The 25943-nt window shown below is 38.3% G+C and overlaps 1 protein-coding gene across 1 annotated transcript in view; it reads right to left on the minus strand.

The window, feature by feature from the left end:
* The window catches only part of CCDC81 (coiled-coil domain containing 81), a 188270-nt gene that overhangs the window by 66390 nt on the left and 95937 nt on the right, over window positions 1-25943 (minus strand). Inside the window, exons 11-12 of the mRNA XM_053708642.1 lie at window positions 24985-25092; window positions 21897-22066 (exon numbers count right to left, since the gene is read on the minus strand). Of these exons, the coding sequence (XP_053564617.1) occupies window positions 21897-22066; window positions 24985-25092 (278 nt within the window). The remainder of the gene's footprint in view (window positions 1-21896; window positions 22067-24984; window positions 25093-25943) is intronic.

Here is a 25943-nt window from a genome sequence, read left to right on the forward strand (position 1 = left end):
TATAACAATGTTAATTGTACAAAGCTGGGGAATGGGTAATAAAGGCGTTATCTATCTTTTTAAATAATAGCGATTTTGGTTTAGACCGAATTCTGACCCAGGCAGGATAAAATACTTGCAAGCACACAAACAAGGCTTCCAAACAATCTGACCACATGTTAAAACCAGAAACTCCCTAATGCAACTAATGCATAAAAATGCAGGGGATGACTGGCAATTTTGGAACCAGGGGGCAAGTACAATTCAGTGGCCCAAGTACTAAAACCCTGCCCACTATGAAATTCTATATCTAATAGTTAAATTACAAGGGAAGTAAAGCACCTAAGAAATGATAGAAATAAGGCTCTAAAAACAGAATTTCAATGGAAAAAAACATATATATTTATTTTTTTTAACATCAATGTATAACCCTAGCATACTGCTGACATCATGTACATTTCCAGAAAACTGCTGACATCCATGTACAGTCCTAACATACTACTGACATCCTTGTGCAGCCCTTACAAAACCATTAATCAGGGCCCCCACACATACATAGAAACACACTCACAAACATAGATTCACATACACACAGAAACACACTAGGACATACAGAGGCACTAACACATACAGACACACACAGTGACACACACAGAAACAGACACATACAGAATCACACACAGAAATATACACTCAGATATACAAGAAGACTCACACAGACAGACACAGACACACGCACAGACACGCAAGCACCATCAGATATCATATACACATAGGAACCAACATACACAAAACCAGGCACCACATGCACACAAACAGGCACCCAAAAAGCACAGACAAGAAGCCACATACATCATCACTCACACATACACAAGCACCCACAGGAATACACACTAAGAGGCTGGCTAATCCACAAATATATAAAGACAAGCACACACACACTCAGATACACACACATACACACTTCCACGTGACTTTTACATGAGTTAAATATATAATAGTTTAATAAAATGTTTTATTAATATTATATGCCAGTTGTACTTGACAAGATGGAGTGCCCCCCTGCTCCTACTTACTGTGGGCCAGTAATACACTACACTTGTTTAAGATTAAGGGCCTTTTACAACCACTTATTACAGTTTTCGTCCACATGACTCCCTTCCCTCATTTATGCCACTCATCATCATATACCATATTAAATCTGCCAATCATTTCCCTACTCACATGAATGCCAGCTAAATGCCACAATATACCAGGCAAGATGCAAGACTCCCTGTCCCCATACATTCACTGAGAGATATCACAGCTCACTTGTGGATTTAATATGAAAACCACTAATAATAATATATCATATAAAATAATTTTTTAATACTAAAAATATAAAAACTATGACAGACAGATCATCATATTACAGAAAGACAATAAAAAGTGAGGTGTTATAAACAGGAAAACCCAAAAGCATGGGAAACTACAGTAAAAAAAAAAGTGTATTTATTGAAGGAAAACAACATTAGGATGACAGAGTGAAGTACTGACCATAAATCAATCAGTCTATCTAATCCACATACATAGAAACAAAATCAGCACAGTTTTGTTCTCTTTAGTTTTCAGTGCACATAACTAAGATACTCAGAAGTGTCTGGACCCAGTAGATCTCACCTTATATCTTGGGTGACATAGGAGTGTACTCAGCATTGACTGTTTTACAGGAGGGAAAGTACATTGTTTATTATACAGACCAGAAGAGGTTCCAGCATAAAAAAGGCACTATCATTTACTTTTTTGCACAATGGCACCAGCTAGTGACAACACAATACTTACTGAGAGCTGTAGTAATAAAAGCATAATTTATTATACAGACCAGGAGAGGTTCCTGCATAAAAAAGGCACTAGCATTTCCTTTTTTGCACAAGGGCACTAGCTAGTGACAACACAATACTTACTGAGAGCTGTAGTAATAAAGCATAATTTATTATACAGACCAGAAGAGGTTCCTGCATAAAAAAAGGCACTAGCTTTTCCTTTTTTGCACAAGGGCACCAGCTAGTGACAACACAATACTTACTGAGAGCTGTAGTAATAAAGCATAATTTATTATACAGACCAGAAGAGGTTCCTGCATAAAAAAAGGCACTAGCTTTTCCTTTTTTGCACAAGGGCACCAGCTAGTGACAACACAATACTTACTGAGAGCTGTAGTAATAAAGCATAATTTATTATACAGACCAAGAGAGGTTCCTGCATAAAAAAGGCACTAGCTTTTCCTTTTTTGCACAAGGGCACCAGCTAGTGACAACACAATACTTACTGAGAGCTGTAGTATTAAAGCATCATTTATTATACAGACCAGAAGAAGTTCCTGCATAAAAAAAGGCACTAGCTTTTCCTTTTTTGCACAAGGGCACCAGCTAGTGACAACACAATAATTACTGAGAGCTGTAGTAATAAAGCATCATTTATTATACAGACCAGAAGAGGTTCCTGCATAAAAAAAGGCACTAGCTTTTCCTTTTTTGCACACGGGCACCAGCTAGTGACAACACAATACTGAGAGCTGTAGTAATAAAGCAGGCTCTGCAGTCAATGTTGTTAACTGGTTAAAAAGCAGCAAATTACCAGATCACATTAAAAACAAAATATTCACAATAAAAAAGTTAAAATAAACTTCCAGCAAAATGTGGGAAGCTATTATCATTACCAGCACTCTTCAGTCACAACAGTCAACATTGTTAATAAGTAGAAAGCTTACAGATCACAATAAAAGCATTAATATTAACAATATCATTTAACAGAATGAGGAAAGCTATAAACCTTATCCCTTACTGTGCACTTCTTCCTGCAGTCCTTATTCTCCCCTCTTGTTTCTAGTGAAGCCTGTGCTAGTGGGAGGGTCCCAGACAGTAACAGGAAGTCAGTGAACATCAGACAGGGCCAGCCCTGCATCCTGCATAACTAATAATGCCAAGAAGAGTTTTACTTCTCTGATTGGCTCTCTCCCTAAGAGGCATCATGAGGGATGCCTCCTATTGGTCATTATTTTTGCTTCAGTAGTTTTAAGTTACCACCAGTGGGTGGCACTGCTGCTATTGAAGAAATGTAACCATGTTTTGGTATGGAGAGATGCAATCCTGTATGATGCCTCTCCATAGCATTACATGGGTGGAAAAAAATATTTTTTTTTGTTTTTTTTTACAATTTTTTCTTAATTAAAATTGAACTAAACTTTGGCCCCATATGGCAGGGGAAGCAGTGCCTCCCCTGCCTCCTATGACTGCACATCCCACACACATAATATACCTATATGTGTATATATATATATATATATATATATATATATATATATATATAGATATATATATATATATATAGAGAGAGAGAGAGAGAGAGAGAGATAGATAGATAGCAATATATGTATTTGTTAAATAAGTATATATATATATATATATATATATATATATATATATATAATACAAAATACTCAGCACATCAAATAGATCAAATTGTGTGATATTTAATGCTACCATATATTCAAACAGAAAAAAATAGTAAAAAGGTACCCAGCCTCTCCCCATTCAGATATGTCCGTACATGTGTACTCTGAGTAACAGTATCCCAGTATTGTAAAACAACCTCTGTTACGGCTCGTGTGGATGTGATGTATAGCTTTAGAATAGTCCCGAATGTGTCAGCTAAAGTATAGAACCCGCCCTTAAGAACCTTAACTTGCCATCTAAGTACTACGGCCCATACAGTTACAAGGGGGTATTCAAATGATACTTGTGATTCCTTCCGCTGATTAGTTGCACAGGTCAGTCTGCTTTCTTAAGCTTAGAGAGTCACCATGATGTTCCGTGACAATACACTCTATGAGCTTGTTACTATACACCAACAAACCACTCCGCAAGCAGGTTCAGGTGTCTGGATAATGAATCCCAGCAAGAGGACCAGTAGACACAGGAGACTTGAGATGATGGCCTCAGTAACACACTCAGACCCGCGTTTCAGGGCTCCTCCCTTTTTCAAGGAGTATACTACGTATCAGTGTCTACCCCTTCATATAGTACATATGCGTGATTTGATTGGATAGCAAGAAACACACCTTTCATACAAGAAAAAACTACCGCACACTGCTTCATCATATTCACAGTGGACACTATGGGGCATATTTATCAAGCTCCGTATAAAGGCTCACCAGAAACAGAAGTTATGAAGCAGCGATCTAAAGACCGCTGCTCCATAACTTGTCCACCTGCTCTGAGGCCGCGGACAGAAATCAACCCAAACAAATACGATCGGGTTAATTGACACCCCCTGATAGCGGCCGATTGGCCGCAAATCTGCAGAGGGCGGCATTGCACCAGCAGTTCACAAGAACTGCTGGTGCAATGATAAATGCAGACAGTGTATGCTATCGGCATTTATTGATGTGCGGCAGACATGATACGCTACTTCGTATCATGTCCGCTCGCACATTGATAAATATGCCCCCATATCTATACACTTTATGTACACACAGGGGAATTCCTAATATATATATATATATATATATATATATATATATATATATATATATATATATACAGGTGGCCCTCGTTTTACAACGGTTCAATTTACACCGTTTCAGAATAACAACCTTTTTTTCCAGTCATGTGACTGCTATTGAAAAGCATTGAGAAGCAGTGCATTTATTAAAATAGCCAGTAGGTGGAGCTGTCCGCTTGTGTTGCAGCAAAGCCAAGCAAGCTGAAATTAATCAGTTTAACCAGACCTGAGCTATCGAGCAGATTTCAAAGGAACAAGATCTTCCTGTCTATAAATCAGTCCAGATTGGAATGCATAGAAAGAACTGTTTGCAGAAAAATGCAAGTGAAGTCTGTGTTGTGTGATTATTTTATTAGGTTTATAATACTGTTTAGCAAATGTTTTTGTTCATTTAACTTAGTTTAATTATATATTCTGTGTTGTGTGATTATTTTATTAGGTTTATAATGCTGTTTAGCATTTAAAGTCCTAATTTCAAAACTTTAAAAATAATGTATTAGGTGTTACTTATGACAATTTTGAGAGGGGCCTGGAACCTATCTCCCTCACTTCCCATTGACTTACATTATAAACTGGGTTTCAATTTACAACGGTTTCGATTTACAACCATTCGTTCTGGAACCTAACCCCGGCGTAAACTGAGGGCTACCTGTATATATATATATATATATATATATATATATATATATATATATATATATACACATATACACACAAAATAAGCATGTGTCTACATTATTTCTAATTGCCTAATATTTATATGCACTAGCTCAAATAAAGATTTCCTACAAATCCTATAACTCAATACGGTAACCTATACCACTTATTTGGCCCCACAAAATAATTTCAATTATAAAGCACCATCCTCTAGCTATAGCTAACAGAGATCACAATTCTAGTCCTGTTCCTTAAGAGAAGAGGGGTCTATACAAAGAGGCTCTTAAGGGCGGGTTCTATACTTTAGCTGATACATTCGGCACTATTCTAGACACTGTAGCAGCTGGGGATTCAACTTTGTTGCAACTTCAATCAAAACACATGTACTGTATCACTTTACGTGGATTACAAAGTGCTGGTTTTTTTTTACCCCTGTGCTTTCTTTTGCTGAACTTTGCTCAGTTTGGAGATGACAACTTTTTTCTTTCCCCTAGGGACGCCTAAGGGAAATTTAATCGTTTGTTTGGAGTGTGTATGTGCTGTATGCAGGTCTGAATGGGGGGAAGCTGGGTATCTTTCACTATATTTTTCTGTTTGAACATATGGTAGCATTAAATATCACACAATTTGATCTAATTGGTGTGCTGAGTAATTTGTATTTTATGAGTTTTGGGTATGTAGGCGATACCTTACTCGTGCACCCCTGATACATAAGGTTAGATTAATTGAGTACATATAAGTAGTGCATTTTGTTAATTTTGAGACTACATATATATATATATATATATATATATATATATATATATATATATATATATATATATATATATATAAATCCTTTCATCCTCTTTGAGAAGAAAACACTGCACTCACCGGTCTTGAGAATGATACAATTTATTCAGAAACTCATCACATCAGCTCATAGCTGCATAAATACCCCCAGACGTTTCGGTACTGCACTGGCACCTTTCTCAATGGGTTGTTTCAGTATCTTCAAATGTTCCCTAACAACTTAACACACCCGTTCCCGATTTATACCCTAATGTGTTAAAACAGTTCCGGGTCAGCCACACCGGTGTGTTTACACTACATAGTAACCGTCGTAAGTTCTGGATCTCAACGACAAAAACACATGGCTAATTAGCATATCCACTCCCACTCATGACGAATAGCTACTACGTCACCATCGGGGTAAACCTGCAGTGAACCACAGCGGCTTGGCTGAACACGGACAATTCAAAAAGACATAACACCTTATCTCTATATTCGAACTACTAGAAAAATATTAAAAAATATATACACTAAATTAGCCAGGGAAACAAATGCCAGACTAAAAAAACTTAAATACACACTAATCGAATTAGAACCGGAGTGCCTTTGTGCCTGAGACAGCATGGTAGAAACTTCAAAAAGGCGGATTACACACTCATCTATGGAGACCTCATATTCTGATATGTCAGAAACATGGAAATTCCATAGCTGTCCATATTCAACCAGGGGGCAAGATTCTTTAAGGATGAGACCTAGATCGTCCAATCATAGCCACATCCGACTAAAGGAACACATTAAAGTCCAACTGGACATTCAAGCCTCTTGGAGCTACAGTATCTAATAGATAAATCCATGAAGCTTCCACCTGTAGGAGTTTCTTGTGTCTATCCCCACCTCGACTCAGTGGTGGCACATAGTCAATTATCATAGTCCTTAGACTGGCTGCAGTGTGTCCTGCTAGCATAAAATGCCTAGCTACAGGTTGATCCGATTCTTTTTTATCAATAGCAACTCTTATAGCATGGCGGTGATTAGCCATCCTCTCCCTAAATGTAGTTGAGGTTTTTCCTATATAGACCAGGGAACACGGACAAATCAGAATGTACACCACGAAACTGCTGGTGCAGGTCAGTCTGTGAAATTTTTTTATAGCTCCTCCCCATCCGAGGATGATGGAATTGGGAGCCTGTCAACATACTGTTACATGTGGTGCAATCACCACACCTAAATCAGCACGTTTTCCTCTTGGTATCTATCCAGGTGCCTTTCTGATAACATCTCACTGGATCATTATGGACCAAAATGTTCTTTAAATTAGGAGCCTTTCTGTAAACAATGTGTGGTGTATCTGATTGTGTGAATGGAAGTGATTTGTCAGTCTTCACTATATCCCAATTAGTCCGGACAGATTTCTCAAGTATCTCATGTAGGGGGGTAAATGTAGTGATGAGATTAATTTTATTGGTGTTATCATTCTCATTCTTTGTTTTAAGTAAGAGTGCCCTTTGATCATATTGTGATGTTTTCTCCTGTATCCAAGGTGTCCAAGGTTCTATAGCTCCTCTCCTTCAGTTTCGTCTTCATCCCGATTTCTTGGGTACCTCTGGTCTCCATGAGTGTGTTATTCCGTGCCACTCGCATGGGTTGTGAGGAGATCACACTCCTCTTCTGATGTCTAGGGTGGAAACTAGTTGATAAGAGTAAGGAATTCTTATCGGTTGGCTTAAAGTACAATGATGTTGCAAATCTAAAACCATCATCACATGCATATTTAGTGATATTCAAGTGTAGAAATGGTATGGTTAAACTGAAGTGTGGTTTGGAGGCAGGTGTGATTAACGATGATGAATTTGATTTTTTAAGTATCTCTTTTCCTGTTACTCCAGTTCTTTATCTACTCCCTAAAATCCACAAGACTCTGACTAATCCCCCTGGCAGACCTATTGTGTCTGCCAGGGACTCATTATGTTCTAATGTAGCAGTATTTATTGATCACCATTTACAACCTGTTGTCAAAGAATCATTTTCCTATCTTTTAGACTCTCCCTCTCTCATTAAAAGGTTATTGGACCTAGAATGGTTGGAAGAGAGTGATCTATTGGTTACCATGGATGTTGACAGTCTGTATACCGTTATCCCTCATGTGGGAGGTGTGCAGGCTGTTAGGTCCATGGTGATCTCATCATTGGCATATGCGGGACCACTCGTAGAGTTCCTGCTTGAACTACTCACTTTTTGTTTGGAAAATAATTATTTTAAGTTTGAGAAAGAGTTTATTCTACAAATAGCAGGGACCGCTATGGGTTCGAGTATGGCTCCCACATATGCCAACATTTATATGCTTTGGTACGAAACCTTCATCATGATGACTTTGTCTGTACCTAACATAAAATTTTATTGATTGATTATATATTTTTGGTATGGAGGGGTCCACCTGACTCACTCACAAGTTGGATTAGTTATTTAAACAAGCTGGATTCACCTATACGTTTTAAACATGAGTCTAATAGTTTAACCATACCATTTCTAGACTTGAATATCACTAAATATGCATGTGATGATGGTTTTAGATTTGCAACATCATTGTACTCTAAGCCAACTGATAAGAATTCCTTACTCTTATCAACTAGTTTCCACCCCAGACATCAGAAGAGGAGTGTGATCTCCTCACAGCTCATGCAAGAGGCACGGAATAACACACTCATGGATACCACAGGTACCAAAGAAATCGAGTTGAAACTGAAGGAAAGGGGCTATAGAACCTTGGACAAAACGTCACATTATTATCAAAGGGCACTCTTACTTAAAACAAAGAATGAGAATGATAACACCAATAAAATTAATCTCATCACTACATTTACCCCCCTACATGAGATACTTGAGAAATCTGTCCAGACTAATTGGGATATAGTGAAGACTGACAAATCACTTCCATTCACACAATTAGATGCACCACGCATTGTTTACAGAAAGGCTCCTAATTTAAAGGACATTTTGGTCCATAATGATCTAGTGAGATGTTATGAGAAAGGCACCTGGATGGATACCAAGAGGAAAATGGGCTGCTTTAGGTGTGGTGATTGCACCACATGTAACAGTATGTTGACAGGCTCCCAATTCCATCATCCTCGGATGGGGAGGATCAACCTGTAGCTATGCATTTTATGCTAGCAGGACACACTGCAGCCAGTCTAAGGACTATGATAATTGACTATATGCCACCACTGAGTCGAGGTGGGGATAGACACAAGAAACTCCTACAGGTGGAAGCTTCATGGATTTATCGATTAGATACTGTAGCTCCAAGAGGCTTGAATGTCCAGTTGGACTTTAATGTGTTCCTTTAGCCGGATGTGGCTATGACTGGACGATCTAGGTCTCATCCTAATTGAACATTAAAGAATCTTGCCCCCTGGTTGAATATGGACAGCTACAGAATTTCCATGTTTCTGACATATCAGAATATGAGGTCTCAATAGATAAGTGTGTCATCCGCCTTTTTTAAGTTTCTACCATGCTGTCTCAGGCACAAAGGCACTCCGGTTCTAATTCGATTAGTGTGTATTTAAGTTTTTTTAGTTTGGCATTTGTTTCCCAGGCTAATTTAATGTATATATTTTTTAATATTTTTGTAGTAGTTCGAATATAGATATAAGGTGTTATGTCTTTTAGAATTGTCTGTGTTCAGCCAAGCCGCTGTGGTTCACTGCAGGTTTACCCCGATGGTGACGTAGTAGCTATACGGCACGAGGGGGAGTGGATATGCTAATTAAAAGAGTAAAAAGGTGTAAAGGGAAGCGCTAAAACAAAGCCAAAGGTAATCAATCACTTAAAATATACAATTTATTAAAACATATATATAACACATAAAAGGGACGTCTCCCCAAATGACACTGTCAAAAATATTTTTTATCAGATTTAAAACGGGTGATCCTATTATGCGAACCGCTATATATAAGATTTATAGCACACTAGGGCCTAGATTTAGAGTTTGGCGTTAGCCGTGAAAACCAGCGTTAGAGGCCCCCATAATGCTGGTTTTAGGCTAACTCCGGTATTTGGAGTCACTCAAAAAAGGATCTAACGCTCACTTTTCAGCCGCGACTTTTCCATACCGCAGATCCCCTTACGTCAATTGCGTATCCTATCTTTTCAATGGGATCTTTCTAACTCCGGTATTTAGAGTCGTGTCTGAAGTGAGCGTTAGAAATCTAACGACAAAACTCCAGCCGCAGGAAAAAAGTCAGTAGTTAAGAGCTTTCTGGGCTAACGCCGGTTTATAAAGCTCTTAACTACTGTACTCTAAAGTACACTAACACCCATAAACTACCTATGTACCCCTAAACCGAGGTCCCCCCACATCGCCGCAACTCGATTACATTTTTTTAACCCCTAATCTGCCGACCGCCAACTACGTTATCCTTATGTACCCCTAATCTGCTGCCCCTAACACCGCCGACCCCTATATTATATTTATTAACCCCTAATCTGCCCCCCACAACGTCGCCGCCAGCTACCTACACTTATTAACCCCTAATCTGCCGACCGCAAAGCGCCGCCACCTACGTTATCCTTATGTACCCCTAATCTGCTGCCCCTAACACCGCCGACCCCTATATTATATTTATTAACCCCTAATCTGCCCCCCACAACGTCGCCTACACTTATTAACCCCTAATCTGCCGAGCGGACCGCACCGCTACTCTAATAAAGTTATTAACCCCTAATCCGCCTCACTAACCCTATAATAAATAGTATTAACCCTTAATCTGCCCTCCCTAACATCGCAGACAGCTAACTTCAATTATTAACCCCTAATCTGCCGACCGGAGCTCACCGCTATTCTAATAAATGTATTAACCCCTAAAGCTAAGTCTAACCCTAACACTATAAAAAATAAAATTTACCAGAAGCGCTAAAAAAAGCTAAAAGTGATATCCTAATATTAAAGTGCCAAGTGGTAGTGCAAATGAGTATGTGCAAAAAGTATTCTAACGATGAAAAAAAAAATTTTAAACCGTGAAAACAATGTATTCAACCAGGGTTATATATCTTAATATAAGCCTAAGTATTATATAAGTGGTACAGATACGTCTGAAAAATATGTTTAAGTGTACAAATGTGATCCAGAAGGTCTATATATCTTAATATATGCCTATAAATACTAATGTCTCTAAAATTTCTTTTCTTAAAGTGCAAAAGTGTAAAAATGGTCCTCTGACCAAGCGTGTATAGAAACCAAAACAGTAATTATCAAAATAATTCTGTGAATTAGTGCAAGTATAGGATATACATAAAAATCTATTAATATATGGCCAAATATGCAAACATTATATGCAATAAAAACAGAATATAGAAGATAGAATATAAAAAACGGACGTCTCCGTATAAAATCAGGTTGCCACCACACAAGATTTCCTAAATGCGTATAGTCATTCGAAAAAAAACCCAAAAAAAAACTTTCAGTCTTTGTGCAAAAAAGTCACTTTTCTTAAGCGAAAGTTTTCTATTTGAAGGGAGAACCTTTTAGCTTACCCCCAGCAGTTCAGTCAGATCAGTCCGTCAGTTTGGAATTACCGCCGTGGCGGAGTGACGTCACTCTTATAGTCGTTGTCCTCAATCCGTGATCCGATTGGTCCTTAGATCCCAGCTCAAGTTTCTAAGCTGCCGTGTTCAGTAAACAATCGTATCCGCTCTTTAGTGCTGAGTAGCACGCAGGATACTATTTGTAGTGTGCAGACAATTAGAGTAAGTGCTGGAACTCCTGATTTCACCTTAGAGTTCAGTGGGCGCTATATCAGTGTTTAAGCGCAAATTCCAATAGGTTTGTGAATGTCCATCTGCCAGGGTATTAATATGACAGGAATAGGTCCACAGCTTAAGAAGAGTATTCAGCAACAACAGTACATAGCATCAACGCGTTTCTCCCTATACAGGGCTTTTTCAAGATCTTGAAATCACAAACCTATTGGAATTTGCGCTTAAACACTGATATAGCGCCCACTGAACTCTAAGGTGAAATCAGGAGTTCCAGCACTTACTCTAATTGTCTGCACACTACAAATAGTATCCTGCGTGCTACTCAGCACTAAAGAGCGGATACGATTGTTTACTGAACACGGCAGCTTAGAAACTTGAGCTGGGATCTAAGGACCAATCGGATCACAGATTGAGGACAACGCCTATAAGAGTGACGTCACTCCGCCACGGCGGTAATTCCAAACTGACGGACTGATCTGACTGAACTGCTGGGGGTAAGCTAAAAGGTTCTCCCTTCAAATAGAAAACTTTCGCTTAAGAAAAGTGACATTTTTGCACAAAGACTGAAAGTTTTTTTTTGGTTTTTTTTTCGAATGACTATACGCATTTAGGAAATCTTGTGTGGTGGCAACCTGATTTTATACGGAGACGTCCGTTTTTTATATTCTATCTTCTATATTCTGTTTTTATTGCATATAATGTTTGCATATTTGGCCATATATTAATAAATTTTTATGTATATCCTACACTTGCACTAATTCACAGAATTATTTTGATAATTACTGTTTTGGTTTCTATACACGCTTGGTCAGAGGACCATTTTTACACTTTTGCACTTTAAGAAAAGAAATTTTAGAGACATTAGTATTTATAGGCATATATTAAGATATATAGACCTTCTGGATCACATTTGTACACTTAAACATATTTTTCAGACGTATCTGTACCACTTATATAATACTTATATTAAGATATATAACCCTGGTTGAATACATTGTTTTCACGGTTTAAAAAAAACATTTTTAATCGTTAGAATACTTTTTGCACATACTCATTTGCACTACCACTTGGCACTTTAATATTAGGATATCACTTTTAGCTTTTTTTAGCGCTCCTGGTAAATTTTATTTTTTATACTGATTTTATACACCTTTGATAGGGACCCTTAGGTTACTCAGGAGTTTAGTGATTACACTCTGCGCTTACTAGTCTTTTTCTACACTACCTAACACTAACACCCCCCTAAATTAAATATAATTTTAATCTAACGAAATTAATTAACTCTTATTAAATAAATTATTCCTATTTAAAGCTAATACTTACCTGTAAAATAAATCCTAACCTAAGTTACAATTAAACCTAACACTACACTATCAATACATTAATTAAATACAATATCTACAAATAACTACAATGAAATAAACTAACTAAAGTACAAAAAATAAAAAAGAACTAAGTTACAAAAAATAAAAAAATATTTACAAACATAAGAAAAATCTTACAACAATTTTAAACTAATTACACCTACTCTAAGCCCCCTAATAAAATAACAAAGCCCCCCAAAATAAAAAATGCCCTACCCTATTCTAAATTACTAAAGTTAAAAGCTCTTTTACCTTACCAGCCCTGAACAGGGCCCTTTGCGGGGCATGCCCCAAGAAGTTCAGCTCTTTTGCCTGTAAAAAAAAACATACAATAACCCCCCCCCCCCAACATTACAACCCACCACCCACATACCCCTAATCTAACCCAAACCCCCCTTAAATAAACCTAACACTAAGCCCCTGAAGATCTTCCTACCTTGTCTTCACCATACCAGGTTCACTGATCAGTCCGGAAGAGCTCCTCCGATGTCCTGATCCAAGCCCAAGCGGGGGGCTGAAGATGTCCATGATCCGGTAGAAGTCTTCATCCAAGCGGGGCAGAAGAGGTCTTCCATCCGATTGAAGTCTTCATCCAGGCGGCATCTTCTATCGACATCCATCTGGAGCGGAACGGCAGCATCCTGAAGACCTCCGACGCGGAACATCCATCCTGGCCGACGACTGAACGACGAATGACGGTTCCTTTAAATGACGTCATCCAAGATGGCGTCCCTCGAATTCCGATTGGCTGATATGATTCTATCAGCCAATCGGAATTAAGGTAGGAATATTCTGATTGGCTGATGGAATCAGCCAATCAGAATCAAGTTCAATCCGATTGGCTGATCCAATCAGCCAATCAGATTGAGCTCGCATTCTATTGGCTGATCGGAACAGCCAATAGAATGCGAGCTCAATCAGATTGGCTGATTCCAATCACCTTGATAAAGCCCTTAAGAGGGCGAAACGCGTCGGCTGTGAAGGCAGGACTACCTTTAGGCATATGTGCAATATATCTACACCCTTTGGATTCCTTAAACTTAACCCGGCTTACAGACGATCAGGAGATCGTGGGTAAAGTAAATTGCCAAGAACTTGAATTATAATACCTCTGTTAATATGCTGGTCATCTATCTCTCTTAAGGAAGTGTGGAGTATTCAGAATACTTTTAACCGGCAGATCTACCTTATTAACTTTCTTTGGCAGCTTGGTGGTTTTTATAATCATCAATTTTCTGGACTTTTAACTGATTTTTATTGTAGTATTTGTTTTCAGCTGTTAACTTAGTGTGCTATAAATCTTATATATAGCGGTTCGCATAATAGGATCATCCGTTTTAAATCTGATAAAAAATATTTTTTACAGTGTCATTTGGGGAGACGTCCCTTTTATGTGTTATATATATGTTTTAATAAATTGTATATTTTAAGTGATTAATTACCTTTGGCTTTGTTTTAGCGCTTCCCTTTACACCTTTTTACTCTTTTAATACATTGTGTGACAATTTTAGGGGTATTGTCATTTAGGGGGAGTTTGGTAATCTCATTTGTCTTAGCGCACCTTAGACCCATTTTCAAGGATATGATAATTAGCCATGTGTTTTTGTGGTTGAGATCCAGGATTTACGACGGTTACTATGTAGTGTAAACACACCGGTGTGGCTGACCCGGAACTGTTTTAACACATTAGGGTATAAATAGGAAACGGGTGTGTTAAGTTGTTAGGGAACATTTGGAGATACTGAAACAACCCATTGAGAAAGGTGCCAGTGCGGTACCGAAACGTCTGGGGGTATTTATGCAGCTATGAGCTGATGCGATGAGATTGTGAATAAATTGTATCATTCTCAAGACTGGTGAGTGCAGCGTTTTCTTCTCAAAGAGGATAAAAGGATTTTTATATGTTTTGCATGCAGCACCCTGGCTATTGCTTAAGAAGTTTTAGTGAGTGCACTATATATAAAATAAAAAATAGCATTTTCTTCTAAGTGAAGAAAAAAAGGTATTTGATGTATTTCTTAACACCCCTTGAGCTTTAAAGCAGCAGTCCTAGCGCAACTTCGAGTTAGCGTGCGAGTGAACGACAAAAGAGGCTTTTGTAGTGCACCCCATAGAAGTCTATGGGAAAAGGGATTTAGCGCATTAACATTTTACTTTCAAAAGAGCTTAGCACGGTAGGTTTTAGTGGTAGATAGGCTTTTTTTTAATTTAGAATAGGGATTTTTTATTTTATATATCGAATAGCTAAATTGATTTAGGACAATACCCTACAAGGGCAATTGTTAGAGTAGGTTTAAGTGGTAGTATAGGTTTTTTTTATTTTTTGGTGGGCTTTTCTTTTATGGGGACTTTAGTTTTAGGATAGGCATAACTGTTTTATTTTTGGTTGTACTTTGTTTTGTTTTGTAATTTTAGTGTTTTTTTAATTTCTGTAACTTAGGGGGTGTTAGGTTAGTGGTCTGGGGGGGTTGTTACCTGTTAGATAGTTAAGTAGTGTAGGGGTAGTTTGGGTTGGGTAGTTGTGGCGGTTTAGGGGTTAATAGGTTAGGGGTTGGTTAGGTCATTAGGCGATGGCAGATAAGGGGTTAGTAGTGTAGCGGGGTTTGGTTGCGCTTGGGGAGAGTGCGTGTAACGGGTAGCATTACATTTCTATTCAATGTTGAAATGATATGCATTTTCATGTATAATGCATATTATTTTAATTATTGTATAGAATTTAAACTGCTTTTTTTCTTGTTCTTTTTATTATTTTAAAAATAAATATATCATTTAAAATATATATTTATGTTATCAAAGTCAACAGCGCGTTCATGATTCAGAATTAAACTGCGCATGCGCTACTCTCCGATGCTGCCTACCACATATTAAGGGATTCCTACCTGGAACTATGACGTATGCGCAAAACGGGAGCGCGCGCCATATGGAATCCACAGAAAAATTAAATTGCGCATGTGCTCTTGAATAAGTGGGCAGATGACGTCTAGTAACGGTCGCCTGACGGCCTACATTTCAAGGACAATAGAAAAACGTGATCAAAAGGTAAAAAAAATATATAGTTTCGGGTTGACTAAAAATGTTTAATAAATTACCTTAAAACAGTTTTTAACTTTATTTATACGCAGAGCTGAAAAAATGATGAATGAAACCTATATTTATTTGACTCCATAAACGGAATACTGGATAGAGACTAAGGTAACTTTACCATCACTTTAAGTTCAATCGCAGACATGATGTAGAGATAGACGTTCTGTGGGAGTTAGCTGGGATCTAAGGACCAATCGGATCACAGATTGAGGACAACGCCTATAAGAGTGACGTCACTCCGCCACGGCGGTAATTCCAAACTGACGGACTGATCTGACTGAACTGCTGGGGGTAAGCTAAAAGGTTCTCCCTTCAAATAGAAAACTTTCGCTTAAGAAAAGTGACATTTTTGCACAAAGACTGAAAGTTTTTTTTTGGTTTTTTTTTCGAATGACTATACGCATTTAGGAAATCTTGTGTGGTGGCAACCTGATTTTATACGGAGACGTCCGTTTTTTATATTCTATCTTCTATATTCTGTTTTTATTGCATATAATGTTTGCATATTTGGCCATATATTAATAAATTTTTATGTATATCCTACACTTGCACTAATTCACAGAATTATTTTGATAATTACTGTTTTGGTTTCTATACACGCTTGGTCAGAGGACCATTTTTACACTTTTGCACTTTAAGAAAAGAAATTTTAGAGACATTAGTATTTATAGGCATATATTAAGATATATAGACCTTCTGGATCACATTTGTACACTTAAACATATTTTTCAGACGTATCTGTACCACTTATATAATACTTATATTAAGATATATAACCCTGGTTGAATACATTGTTTTCACGGTTTAAAAAAAACATTTTTAATCGTTAGAATACTTTTTGCACATACTCATTTGCACTACCACTTGGCACTTTAATATTAGGATATCACTTTTAGCTTTTTTTAGCGCTCCTGGTAAATTTTATTTTTTATACTGATTTTATACACCTTTGATAGGGACCCTTAGGTTACTCAGGAGTTTAGTGATTACACTCTGCGCTTACTAGTCTTTTTCTACACTACCTAACACTAACACCCCCCTAAGTTAAATATAATTTTAATCTAACGAAATTAATTAACTCTTATTAAATAAATTATTCCTATTTAAAGCTAATACTTACCTGTAAAATAAATCCTAACCTAAGTTACAATTAAACCTAACACTACACTATCAATACATTAATTAAATACAATATCTACAAATAACTACAATGAAATAAACTAACTAAAGTACAAAAAATAAAAAAGAACTAAGTTACAAAAAATAAAAAAATATTTACAAACATAAGAAAAATCTTACAACAATTTTAAACTAATTACACCTACTCTAAGCCCCCTAATAAAATAACAAAGCCCCCCAAAATAAAAAATGCCCTACCCTATTCTAAATTACTAAAGTTAAAAGCTCTTTTACCTTACCAGCCCTGAACAGGGCCCTTTGCGGGGCATGCCCCAAGAAGTTCAGCTCTTTTGCCTGTAAAAAAAAACATACAATAACCCCCCCCCCAACATTACAACCCACCACCCACATACCCCTAATCTAACCCAAACCCCCCTTAAATAAACCTAACACTAAGCCCCTGAAGATCTTCCTACCTTGTCTTCACCATACCAGGTTCACTGATCAGTCCGGAAGAGCTCCTCCGATGTCCTGATCCAAGCCCAAGCGGGGGGCTGAAGATGTCCATGATCCGGTAGAAGTCTTCATCCAAGCGGGGCAGAAGAGGTCTTCCATCCGATTGAAGTCTTCATCCAGGCGGCATCTTCTATCGACATCCATCTGGAGCGGAACGGCAGCATCCTGAAGACCTCCGACGCGGAACATCCATCCTGGCCGACGACTGAACGACGAATGACGGTTCCTTTAAATGACGTCATCCAAGATGGCGTCCCTCGAATTCCGATTGGCTGATATGATTCTATCAGCCAATCGGAATTAAGGTAGGAATATTCTGATTGGCTGATGGAATCAGCCAATCAGAATCAAGTTCAATCCGATTGGCTGATCCAATCAGCCAATCAGATTGAGCTCGCATTCTATTGGCTGATCGGAACAGCCAATAGAATGCGAGCTCAATCAGATTGGCTGATTCCAATCACCTTGATAAAGCCCTTAAGAGGGCGAAACGCGTCGGCTGTGAAGGCAGGACTACCTTTTGGCATATGTGCAATATATCTACACCCTTTGGATTCCTTAAACTTAACCCGGCTTACAGACGATCAGGAGATCGTGGGTAAAGTAAATTGCCAAGAACTTGAATTATAATACCTCTGTTAATATGCTGGTCATCTATCTCTCTTAAGGAAGTGTGGAGTATTCAGAATACTTTTAACCGGCAGATCTACCTTATTAACTTTCTTTGGCAGCTTGGTGGTTTTTATAATCATCAATTTTCTGGACTTTTAACTGATTTTTATTGTAGTATTTGTTTTCAGCTGTTAACTTAGTGTGCTATAAATCTTATATATAGCGGTTCGCATAATAGGATCATCCGTTTTAAATCTGATAAAAAATATTTTTTACAGTGTCATTTGGGGAGACGTCCCTTTTATGTGTTATATATATGTTTTAATAAATTGTATATTTTAAGTGATTAATTACCTTTGGCTTTGTTTTAGCGCTTCCCTTTACACCTTTTTACTCTTTTAATACATTGTGTGACAATTTTAGGGGTATTGTCATTTAGGGGGAGTTTGGTAATCTCATTTGTCTTAGCGCACCTTAGACCCATTTTCAAGGATATGATAATTAGCCATGTGTTTTTGTGGTTGAGATCCAGGATTTACGACGGTTACTATGTAGTGTAAACACACCGGTGTGGCTGACCCGGAACTGTTTTAACACATTAGGGTATAAATAGGAAACGGGTGTGTTAAGTTGTTAGGGAACATTTGGAGATACTGAAACAACCCATTGAGAAAGGTGCCAGTGCGGTACCGAAACGTCTGGGGGTATTTATGCAGCTATGAGCTGATGCGATGAGATTGTGAATAAATTGTATCATTCTCAAGACTGGTGAGTGCAGCGTTTTCTTCTCAAAGAGGATAAAAGGATTTTTATATGTTTTGCATGCAGCACCCTGGCTATTGCTTAAGAAGTTTTAGTGAGTGCACTATATATAAAATAAAAAATAGCATTTTCTTCTAAGTGAAGAAAAAAAGGTATTTGATGTATTTCTTAACACCCCTTGAGCTTTAAAGCAGCAGTCCTAGCGCAACTTCGAGTTAGCGTGCGAGTGAACGACAAAAGAGGCTTTTGTAGTGCACCCCATAGAAGTCTATGGGAAAAGGGATTTAGCGCATTAACATTTTACTTTCAAAAGAGCTTAGCACGGTAGGTTTTAGTGGTAGATAGGCTTTTTTTTAATTTAGAATAGGGATTTTTTATTTTATATATCGAATAGCTAAATTGATTTAGGACAATACCCTACAAGGGCAATTGTTAGAGTAGGTTTAAGTGGTAGTATAGGTTTTTTTTATTTTTTGGTGGGCTTTTCTTTTATGGGGACTTTAGTTTTAGGATAGGCATAACTGTTTTATTTTTGGTTGTACTTTGTTTTGTTTTGTAATTTTAGTGTTTTTTTAATTTCTGTAACTTAGGGGGTGTTAGGTTAGTGGTCTGGGGGGGTTGTTACCTGTTAGATAGTTAAGTAGTGTAGGGGTAGTTTGGGTTGGGTAGTTGTGGCGGTTTAGGGGTTAATAGGTTAGGGGTTGGTTAGGTCATTAGGCGATGGCAGATAAGGGGTTAGTAGTGTAGCAGGGTTTGGTTGCGCTTGGGGAGAGTGCGTGTAACGGGTAGCATTACATTTCTATTCAATGTTGAAATGATATGCATTTTCATGTATAATGCATATTATTTTAATTATTGTATAGAATTTAAACTGCTTTTTTTCTTGTTCTTTTTATTATTTTAAAAATAAATATATCATTTAAAATATATATTTATGTTATCAAAGTCAACAGCGCGTTCATGATTCAGAATTAAACTGCGCATGCGCTACTCTCCGATGCTGCCTACCACATATTAAGGGATTCCTACCTGGAACTATGACGTATGCGCAAAACGGGAGCGCGCGCCATATGGAATCCACAGAAAAATTAAATTGCGCATGTGCTCTTGAATAAGTGGGCAGATGACGTCTAGTAACGGTCGCCTGACGGCCTACATTTCAAGGACAATAGAAAAACGTGATCAAAAGGTAAAAAAAATATATAGTTTCGGGTTGACTAAAAATGTTTAATAAATTACCTTAAAACAGTTTTTAACTTTATTTATACGCAGAGCTGAAAAAATGATGAATGAAACCTATATTTATTTGACTCCATAAACGGAATACTGGATAGAGACTAAGGTAACTTTACCATCACTTTAAGTTCAATCGCAGACATGATGTAGAGATAGACGTTCTGTGGGAGTTAGCTAGGCATTCCTGGGGGGAGTAACCAGCATTTTAATTGGGATACGTTGCCAGTAGTGCAATATATTCTAAGGGCAGCCCAGCAGGTTAGGTATAGGGTTTCAGCCAAATTTCTCTCGCCATCTTTTCATTGACAAGACTTCCCAGTGTGAGGCAGGTAGTTTAGGTGTAGTTACAGTTAGGTTATAAAGGCATTATTTGAAGTATTCCTACACAGAAACCATGTTTGATTTCAGTGAGCACACTGTCTGTGTTGTGTAGGAACACTTAATACGCCTCCCCCCTGCCCACTGATAATACCATCAAGTGACGATGTTGGCGGAGTTTAGGCAGAAGCCGTGATCCCTATTATTTTGCATGGGAGACTTATTGGCACTTGCCAGCACTTTACGGGTCAGCCCCCTTTTTTTGAATATATGAACAGAACAACGGACTGCAAGCCTGGCAAACCCAAGAAGACCGTTTCTTGTCAATGTTTTGAATATTTAGGCCTTATTTAAAGAGAGAGCAATAGGAAAATGTATCAAGGATCAGGCAGACAGGTTCTCATTCCACCTGCAATAGCCACTTACGATGCAGCATTGGTTAGTTAAATTGTTTGGTGTAATTTAAAACTGCACTAGAGGTCTGTTGTGCAATACCGCCTGTGCTCTTTAGCAACCAATCATGCAAGAGCAGGGCATGTCAGTCAACCCGAATGGGCAAGTTCAGGGTGATTTTTTTATCTTCTAAAGTGGCGGAGAGGATAAGACGCAGCTAGATGTACTGCTTCTTAAACTTGAAGGCGCAGGCTAGATCATGTCAGCTGGATCACAAAGTCTCAGAAGCTGTGATAAAGTTTCCCCAAGAGTAAAAATATGATACAGATACTATTGTCTTAAAGGACTAGTAAATACAGTAGATTTGCATAATCAACTAATGCATGATCAAAAGACAGGGCAATAGCACTTAGTCTAAACTTCAAATGAGTAGAAGATTTTTTACTGATAAATTTCAAAGTTATGTCTATTTCCACTCCCCCTGTATCATGTGACAGCCATCAGTCAAACACAAATGCATATATGTATATTCTGTGAATTCTTACACATGCTCAGTAGGGTACTGATGACTCAAAAAGTGTAAATATAAAAAGACTGTGCACATTATGTTAATGGAAGTAAATTGGGAAAGTTGTTTAAAATTGCTGCTCTGTCTGAATCAAGAAAGTTTAATTTTGACTTGAGTGTCCATTTAAGTGCTGGTTAGCAAACAAAGGAAAATGTTTAACGAGTAGCAAAACACATATTCCCGTTTAGTGAGTTACTAAATCTAGAGACTCTTACTCTTCCGCAAGCTGCATTTGTTCCAGTTTGTCCATCAGTTCTTTATCTTGCTTTAATTTGGTCTCCTTCCCTCTCCTTTCTGTCATCTGCTGTACCAAGGACTGGAAACACTGTTCTTGTTTAATAAGAGCTGGAGGGGTCAGCGGCCTTTTGTCAAATATGTAGGATCTCTAACAGCAAGAGTACAATGTGGTCAAAAGAGTATATGGAATTGGATATTCATTTAGTAAACATAAGAATCATTAACTATCCAATCACTAGACTTATATGACTGACCAATCATTTTAATTGGTTGGTTATAAAAAAAGTAGTGTAATTTTAACAGGTTTACAATAACAACATTTTTTTTAAAATTGGTTTTGACAGATTAGTTATTTGTCAGAGCATGCTTGTAATGAACTGAATAGTAATGTGTTAAAGAGACAGCTACCCATACACACAAACACTAACAGGGACAGCTACACACACACACACACACACAGTGACAGAGACAGCTACCCATACACACACCCAGAAATATACACCGACAGGCACAGCTACCCATACAAACTCACTGACAAGAGACAGCTACCCATACACACTCACTGACACACACACACATTCATACAGACAGCTACCCATACATACACACAGACAGCTACCCATACACACTCACTGACACACACACACATATACGTACAGACAGCTATCCCCCACACACACACACACACACGCATACAGACAGCTACCCATACACACAGACAGCTACCCATACACACATACAGACAGACAGCTAGCCATACATACACACAGACAGCTACCCATATATACACACACACACAGACAGCTACCCATACACAGATACACACATACATACATCTACCCATACATACACACATACATACAGACAGCTACCCATACGCACATACACACACAGCTACCCATACATACACACATACACACACACACACACACAGCTACCCATACACACATACATACAGACAGCTACCCATATGCACATACACACACAGCTATCCATACACACATACACACACAGCTACCCATACACACATACATACAGACAGCTACTTATACACACAGACAGCTACCCATGCACACATACACACCAACAGCTACCCATACACAAATACATACAGAGAGCTGCCCACCCATACACACAGACAGCTACCCATACACACACACACACACACATACAGCTACCCATACACACATACTTACAGACAGCTATCCATACACACACACACAGCTACCCATACACACATACATAAAGACAGCTACACACACACACACACTCACAGACAGCTAAACATATACAGATACACACATACATACAGACAGCTACCCATACACACATACATATAGACAGCTACCCATAAACACATACATACAGACATCTACTCATACATACACATATACATACAGACAGCTACCCATACGCACATACATACAGAGAGCTACTCATACACACATAAATACAGAGAGCTGCCCACCCACACACACAGCTACCCATACACACATACAGACAGCTACCCATACACACACACAGCTTCCCATACACACATACATACAGACAGCTACCCATACATACATACATATTCCACACTCAAAGTATACCTCTGTATTAAGGCCGGTCACTAAAAAACTTATTGTCCCAATTAAATGTATGTATATCTCCCTTAGAGAATCTTTGTTGTTGGACTAACACCTTCTGGCTGTGTGGCTATATGGTCTAATGATATATGTATATATATATATATATATATATACACACACACACACACTCCGGTCTACAGGGAGGGAGGGAGTGAGAGGCAGTGATATCTTTCACCAAAAATGACTGCAAACACAATCGGCTACAAAAGACAAGAGAAAAAAGGTTTAATCTCACCCCCCTACCAGCTACCATCCGTACAGCCGTTTCTCCAAAGTGATCAGTGTAATCCAAAAGCATTGCCGTATCCCTTTAGCTCCAATCTGATATCAGGCAAAACTTGAAGAAAAGATAAACATGCAACCACAGGAGCCGAAAGTGCTTAAAATCAGTCTTTATTCGGTATGCATTAAAAGACGCCAAGCAGCGATACAAACATATCAGTCTCCACAATTGTCAACACCGGAGAGGTGCCAGTAGCACAGCTATGACTATGCCATTGGCCGAAACACGTCAGCTGACCTGTTACGCTACCGGCACCTCTCCAGTGTTGACAATTGTGGAGACTGATATGTTTGCATCGCTGATTAGCGTCTTTTAATGCATACCGAATAAAGACTGATTTTAAGCACTTTCGGCTCCTGGGATTGCATGTTTATATTTTCTACACATACATACATACAAACAGCTACCTAGACACACATACACACAGACAGCTACCCATATACACATACATACATACAGACAGACAGCTACCCATACACACATACATAACAGCTACCCATAAACACACATACAAACTGCTACCCATACACACATACACACAGATGGCTACCTGTACACACAGACAGCTACCTATACACACAGACAGCTACCCATACACATACATACATACAGACAGACAGACAGACAGACAGCTAACCATACACACACATTCACATACAGACAGCTACCCATACACACATACACACAGATGGCTACCTGTACACACAGACAGCTACCTATACACACAGACAGCTACCCATACACATACATACATACAGACAGACAGCTAACCATACACACACATTCACATACAGACAGCTACCCATATACACATACATACAAACAGACAGACAGACAGACAGCTAACCATACACACACATTCACATACAGACAGCTACCTATATACACATACATACAGCTACCCATAAACACAGACAGCTACCCATACACACATACAAAAATATGTGCAGATAAATCTAAATGGGAAAGAAGAAATTTGTATAGAGTAATAATAAAACTAATTAAACTTTGAAATCGGAACTTTCAAGAATGGAAATATTTTCAATGACATCCTAACTGTCTGATAGTTTTCTAATACAATTTTTAATGAAAAAGTAATATACATAGAAAAGTAAAATCCTTTATTAGACAAAAAAATAAAAAATCACTCACATAAATCTCAGTATTTCTTTTATTCCTCTGGGTCCTTATAGCTTCAGCTACTCCCATGTTATAGGCCGCATCCTTTTGCTTTTGTTCCCTGGTTGCCAACGACTCCATCTAAAATAAAGAAAATGATTTGCAAAAAATTCTAAAGAAAAACAATTTATATAAAACATTCCATTATAATTATAACGTTGGAAGAAAAACAAAATGTATGCTTACCAGATATATTCCTTTCTTTCCTGGCAGGGAGAGTCCACAACTTCATTCCTTAATGTTGGGATTACAACACCTGGCCACCAGGAGGAGGCAAAGACACCCCAGTGAAAGGCTTACATATCCCTCCCACTTCCCCCATCCCCCAGTCATTCGGCCGAGGGAACGAGAAAAAGCAGGAGAAACATCAGGGTATATAGGTGCCAGAAGAAATAAAAAATAGGGGCTGTCCAAACAAAAATTTGCATGGGTGGGGTCGTGGACTCTCCCTGCCAGGAAAGAAAGGAATTTATCTGGTAAGCATAAATTTTGTTTGCAGGGAGAGTCCACGACTTCATTCCTTACTGTTGAGAAACAATATCCGAGCTCCAGAGGACACTGTATGAATTAACCGGAGGGAACTAAAGAAAAAAAGGGTGGACCCTAATCTGAGGGCACCACAGCCTGCAAAACTCTTCTCCCAAAAGCTGCTTCAGCCGAAGCAAACACATCAAACTTGTAGAACTTCGAAAAAGTGTGTAAGGAGGACCAAGTAGCTGCCTTACAAATCTAATCCATAGAGGCTTCATTTTTAAAAGCCCAGGAAAAGGCAACCGCCCTAGTGGAATGAGCCGTTATCCTCTCAGGAGGCTGTTGACCCGCTGTCTCGTAAGCTAAGCGGATGATACTCCTCAATCAAAAAGACAAAGAAGTCACGGTGGCCTTCTGACCCCTGCGCTTACTTGCATACAGTACAAACAAGGATGAAAATT

Source organism: Bombina bombina, chromosome 3 (assembly GCF_027579735.1).
Source record: "Bombina bombina isolate aBomBom1 chromosome 3, aBomBom1.pri, whole genome shotgun sequence".
Classification (NCBI taxonomy): domain Eukaryota; kingdom Metazoa; phylum Chordata; class Amphibia; order Anura; family Bombinatoridae; genus Bombina; species Bombina bombina.